This window comes from Limulus polyphemus, unplaced genomic scaffold (genome assembly GCF_000517525.1).
Source record: "Limulus polyphemus unplaced genomic scaffold, Limulus_polyphemus-2.1.2 Scaffold1411, whole genome shotgun sequence".
In the NCBI taxonomy this organism is placed as follows: domain Eukaryota; kingdom Metazoa; phylum Arthropoda; class Merostomata; order Xiphosura; family Limulidae; genus Limulus; species Limulus polyphemus.
This window is the reverse complement of record NW_013667021.1, coordinates 268,110-274,512: the sequence shown is the minus strand read 5'-3', so window position 1 is coordinate 274,512 and position 6,403 is coordinate 268,110. Positions and strand designations below refer to the sequence as shown.

Genomic DNA, 6,403 nt, shown 5'->3' with positions numbered 1-6,403 from the left:
TGATGAAGTTACTACCACTGATGTGACTGTTACCGATGATAGGACATTTCCTGATGAAGCAGATGAACGGCAGTGTTGCGTCAGCGAGGTCACGTGACTAGTATCACGCCACTTCCTTCTCGAACCTTCGTGAATTGTCGGGAGATTACTAGATTGGGGTAGTCTGGTATATATAAGATGGTCACAACGTGACGGGGCAATGTGTAGGTAATGAGTAATTGAACTGCACTCAGAGAGTGTGTAATTGAACGGAGTATTGTTGAAGTCGAGCTCGTGAGACGTTTGTTATAGCGCGACTGTTGAAATTAAGTGTATCGCAAAGTTATATTCAGAAAGAATAAACCAGTTTTATTTAAGAAAGGATTTGTGTCGCTAAAGTTTCATTGGAACGAATTTACGGAAAATCAACTAACGAACAGAGACGTAACAATATAAAACCTCAAGTTCAAATCCCTTTACAGTGTGTTTTTAATGTTTAATATTTTATATTTATTATCATATTTATAGTAAGATCTTCGATTATTCTGAAAAATACAAATACATTTATACATTAAATCAGGGATCGTATCATATTATATATAAACACTTGCGTCTGTCTGTACTAAACACAACTTAAATATCTTTTCAACCCAACAGATAGCGCTACAGTACATCACTATCGATGTTTTTCAACTTAGGTAACAGATTTTTAAAAAGTTACTCAAAAATTCTATACACATTTTTTATTAAAAGGTATATATTCGTGTATTTGCCCTTCACCATCAAATTCTTTACCTTTGCTATCAGAATTGATAAATAGCAGGGTCAGACATTTGACTATGTAGGAATATTTCTTCGACAACCACTTTTTTTCGCATGGTTCAATCTGTAAGGCTTTATTTAGCAAGAAACAGTTGAACATAACATAAAAACATACATAAGTCAAAATTATAATCAAGGACCACTTACAGGATATGAACAAATATACGTAAACATTTTTTCGTGAAATATTACAAAAAGGATGAACATTCTTTATGCATATATTGAAGCTACAATATAATTAATTTTTAGAAAACATGTTCATCAAACATTTATTTAGATTTAATTTTCAGAAGTACAATTAATCACCATTTACCGTCATATGACGGGTATTCAGCTAGTAATTATTATAACATCGTAAACTAAATTTAATATAGTGAACTACAAACTAGTTACTATTTATAATACATTGCTTAGATAAATTGAGTTAAAACCCGAAATATCCTTCAGTCTAACATAACAATAACCGCCTTTACCAAGTCTTACATAATGAAACTCGAAATGTGTATCTATTTCTAAGTAAAGCAACATCTACACGTACATCAGGTAAATTCCATACAGTGAAACACAATATATTCATAGCTTAAACAAATAAATATTATATATTCAAAGCATACGTAAAATTAATTTTAACCTAAAGTTCTTACGAAACTATTAATTTCAATGAAATTTTCCCTATGATTCACACTCCAAAATATTCTTCGATAGTCCTCAAATAACTGACGTTCACAAGGGAGAATTTTCTGTTTAAGAAATAATAGTTCTCCAGGTACAAAACAATACTTTTACCACTAGTTAGAAATTAATTAGTTAAATAATTTCTGAAGATTTATCATTTTCTGATTCTAAGTTGAAACTTCTCTGTGATGAATTTATAAGTTAGGCCTAATTAACTGTAATAATATACAACGAAGGAAAAATTAGCTCGAATCTCACTCGTATCGTTCTTTCATATACCGGGAATTATCTGTTTCGTTTCGTGATCCCGATAAAGACCTGTAATTAACCCGAATGCCTAGGTTTAAGTAATATTTGTGTATTTTTGTTATGTATGAGTTTACTGGAAAGTATATTCCCTCGAATTGGAGAAACTTTTTCTGGCTGGCTATTTTTTTTTTTTTTGTCACCAATGGAAGTGTCATGTTCTTCTCTTTGGCAGTTTATAAAATTTCAATATATTTACTGTATACTTCTCAAAAGTTGTTCAATGTTAGTCAACTTTTAGCTCAGAGATCAGTCGAGAGGGTTCTTCGAGGTGAAAATCTTTCATTGACATTAATCACCTGTTCTCTGTTCCACTTTTCTCCGTTATTACTGAAGATTCCCAAACTTAAACCATCATTCTTGGAAGACGAGCCATTGTTCTTAATTAATCCAGAGTTCCTGAATACGCTATCGTCAGATATACTCCCGTCATCGTCCTTTGTTACAGAAAAGCCATTTCCAATTAATAAACGGACCTTGTCGTCGTTAGAGGAGCTGGAGGGATAGCCGGAGTTTGGACGAGAAGCTTGGTATTTCCTTCCTTCGTTAGATAGGTCGTTCTGTAGGTAATGGTCTGTCTGTGTCGTTTTGGAGACGACACGAAGTCGAGTTTTCTGGTCGACTGAGGATTGAAAAACTGAAAATCCAGTCGGTTGTGATGAAGACTGGATTAATGATTTAGAAAGATAGTAGTACTGGGAGAAGTCCTGATAATGGGTGTGGAGAGGACCACTTCTAGAGTGAGTAGTGAGCTGTCGAACTAAAGTCAGAGTCACTCGAACGTCATCACTTAGTGTTACCACACTCTTGGTAAGAGACTCCATCTGTGCGTCTAACCTTCCCAAATTGTTTCTGGCAATCTGTAGCTCATCATGAAGTTCATAAAGCTCCAACGTCCGACCTAAAAGTTTCCCACATGTATACGTTACATTATTTCTTGTTACACTTTTATATATGGTTTCACACAAATTTTAAACTAACGTTTAACATGTATTATCTAACGCTACACAAATATTAAAGTTAGTTACACTCATCGTAGAGTATTACATATAAACCATAAAGCAATCTTTTGTTTCACATGTTCGTTAAATTTGATTAATCTTTAGTAAAAATATGTCCCTTGAAACTGATACAATCAACATATTATACGTATAATTTGTTGTCTGTGAAAATGAGACGATTGTTATCGTGCAGAAAACGTACACCTTTATTAACTCATTTGTTCATTGTATAAAAAAAAATACATATTAAAATAACACTAAACATATTCCTTCTTACCAATATTAGGATGAGTTGCTACTGGTCTAACTTTATCATAATTCGGCGGTGCTCGCTCAGCCATGGAACTTCGAGTTTGTTGGAAGGCAAAATCAGAGCTGCAGTCCCAAGGCATCTCATCTCTAGCAGACAGAGAGAGAGAAAATGATTAACTCAGGAAAATACATTCGTTGTTACTTTATTTATGTTGCATAACTAATTCTAAGGTAAGTGTTACCACATAAGATTAAACCACTGTGAATACATTAGATGATTGGAATGTTTATGATGAGATTTTTTACTTTTTTCTGCAATAATTGTTTGATACTTTGTTAGATAAGACGATTGTTACACTGTTAAATAAAGTAGCTGTATTTTGTTTTAAAGGGTATCATCTTTTTCACATCTTTCCGCCCCCACAGTGCACAGTAGTATGTCTGTGGATTTACAACGCTAGAAACCGGGTTTCGATACTCGCGGTGGGCAAAGCACAGATAGCCCATTGTGTAGCTTTGTGCTTGACTTCAAACAAACAATCCAACACATTTTTCCTTTGTTAGGTAATGTAACTACTACATTGTTATACGTATTATATACCATTTTGTTGTAGGATAAATCTGCAGAAGGTTCTGCTGCTACTACATAAGGTAAATACTTCGTTGCTTCGTGATGTAACTGCTTCTTTGCTATGATGGTTAATACTTTCTTTAACATGGATAGCCGCTTTTTATTGTTAAGGGTAGCTGCATTTGTTCACATGGCAGCTGATATGTTGGTGCATGGAATATACACTTTTATTGGCGCTCCGGAGTACTGCTGTTTTATTGCAAAAAGTAGCACGTTCTCTATTATATCTGGTAATTAGTACTTATTACATGGTATACCCATGCCTTTTTGTTACATGAAATTCACGTGGTATATTATGCTTTGTTATGTGGTGTAGAAATTATTGCTAAAAATTGGTGACTTACATTCTAATTTTTTATTATAGGTAGTTTTTGTTGTTGTGATGTGGTGGTTAGGATATTGATTGTAATAACTAACAAGTAGCAAATATGTATAAATTTAGTAGAATGGAAAAATACGAAATCGGAGTTTAAGTATAACACATATGGTAAAGATCAGAGAGTTAAGTTGGTAGTACCTTACAAGATATACAATACTTAGCACAATGAATTTTTTAGTTATACTCATGTCACGTAAGTGTGTAAGGAGAGTAAACAGCAATACCACAATTCGATCCTATGATATAGTTGAATTTGTGAACCATATTATATTGTTTGTTTGTTTGTTTTGAATTTTCGCGCAAAGCTACACGAGGGCTATCTGCGCTAGCAGTCCCTAATTTAGCAATGTAAGACTAGAGGGAAGGCAGCTAGTCATCACCACCTACCGCCAACTCTTGGGTTACTCTTTTACCAACGAATAGTGGGATTGACCCTCACATTATAACATCTTACTCTACGTTACAGAAGCAGCAATTCTTTTTTAACATGGAAAACGTTTTCTTTGCTTCGTGTGGGTGCACAGACTGCATGTTTCTTTACTACATAGACCCGGTGGTTAGAGAACTCGGCTCGCGAGTTTAAACCCGTCACCGAACATGTTCACCCTTTCAGCTGTAAGGTCATAATAATGTGACGGTCAATCCCACTATTCGTTGGTAAAGAGTAGCCTAAGAGTTGGCGGTGGTTGATGTTGATTATTTGCCTTCCCTCTAGTCTATTACTTTTAAATTAGGAATGGCTAGCGCAGTTAGTCGTCGAGTAGGTGTACGCAACATTCAACAAACAAACAATTATTTACCACATGGTATAGTTCTGTTACGTGAAAAAACAACATATTCTTGTTATGTTGTATAGATGATGGTCTGTTACATATAATACTTCATTCTTTATTACAAATCATACTTTCTTCTTCCTTAAAATTAGAAGAAAAAAATGTATTTGTGATCTGAGGTAGTTATTTCTTTTACATGATACGATAATCTGGCAAAAGCCTGTAAGATCATTTCTATTCACTTACATATAACTAGTAAGTTATTACTGTGAATTATAAGGTCAGTTGTGCTCAACTAGGCATCTAGTAAACTATTATGTCGAGAGTAGTTAAGGCCATCTGTGTTCAAAAATGTATCCTGTAAGTTATTCTGTCGAGAACATAAAACCAATTATGTTTAAACATGCATCATGTAGCTCATTTGTGTTCGTTAATTAATGTGTAAGGTAAGCTATTTAGGTGAGGTTGTAAGGTTCTTTTCCCAACTATATTTTTGACCATTATTTTCTGTGGGCACATGTTTCCTTTAAGTAAATTGCTCAGCTTTTGCTTAGACTGAAACATTTTTATCATATAATGAATAAAGTTTGAACATTACACTCATTCCTACAAAAGGTTTTTTTGAGCACACGTTGTCTACAGAATCGGGTTGTAACATACCCTTGAAAAGAATGGGATACTCCCGTCTTTATTGGTGTACAAAGTGTGGGGGAAAGGAGTAGTGAAACTTGGTCTGCATCGTCGCTGCTGTCATTCTCGTCATCCTCTGATATTGAGTGCAAGGCTAAGGAACAAGTTCCGTTCGTCATGTCTTCCTAAGAAAAATAAGTTCAAAATACTTTAAATCTTTTTAATACTTCCAAAACTTTTAGAAAAATAACAAATTCACGACTTTAAATTCAGATCTAAAAATCTGCACTGTATGAAACTGATAAATTTCAACAATTTTCTAGACTATTTTAGAACTATTTAATTTAAATACTTCATACAATTCTTCCACTTAGCATTCGAGAAAGCGTTATTTCATACTAAAATACATATAAAAATACTCTTTTACAACCTAACTGAAAACTAGTCTGCCCCAAGTTGCTTAATTACTCATGAAATATTTACAGGAAGTTAGTGGAAACATTTAGAGAAAGTATTTCTTTTTATTTCAATAAAAATAAAACAAAAAAATATATTAAGTAGCTTATATGACATTTATGAACAAAGATAGTTACGCAAATTTTATTATAGTCATTGATTGAACAATCAACACACTTCTATGACGTAAATTTAGAAGTAAATCGAATCTATTCATACGGGGTTCATAATGAAGTGTCGACGTTTGCGCGTAGACTAGTCACAATATGTTATACCTACCATTTTTGTGGTTATGTTCTTAAAGGAGAATTGTGATTCCGCGACAGTTTTCACGTTCTCATAATTTACTGAGCATCGCCCTTCTTTTAAGATTTCATCGAACAAGATAGGTATCAACTGCCAAGTGTCTACACAGCGTGTAGACACCACCTCTTCAGAAAAAAAATGAAATTTTTCAGTCATATTCACATGAATTGATATATTTATAATTTATTTAATA

The 6,403-nt window shown here is 33.7% G+C and overlaps 1 protein-coding gene across 3 annotated transcripts in view; it reads right to left on the bottom strand.

The window, feature by feature from the left end:
* Window positions 1-1,848: 1,848 nt before the first annotated feature.
* Window positions 1,849-6,403, bottom strand: part of LOC106463451 (potassium voltage-gated channel subfamily H member 8-like) — a 47,390-nt gene continuing 42,835 nt past the window's right edge. For all 3 annotated transcript variants that reach the window (XM_013923479.2, XM_022390944.1, XM_022390943.1), the window contains exons 13-15: window positions 5,479-5,633; window positions 3,061-3,182; window positions 1,849-2,683 (exon numbers count right to left, since the gene is read on the bottom strand). In XM_013923479.2, coding sequence (XP_013778933.1) covers window positions 2,025-2,683; window positions 3,061-3,182; window positions 5,479-5,633 — 936 coding nt within the window. In that variant the 3' untranslated portion in view covers window positions 1,849-2,024. The remainder of the gene's footprint in view (window positions 2,684-3,060; window positions 3,183-5,478; window positions 5,634-6,403) is intronic.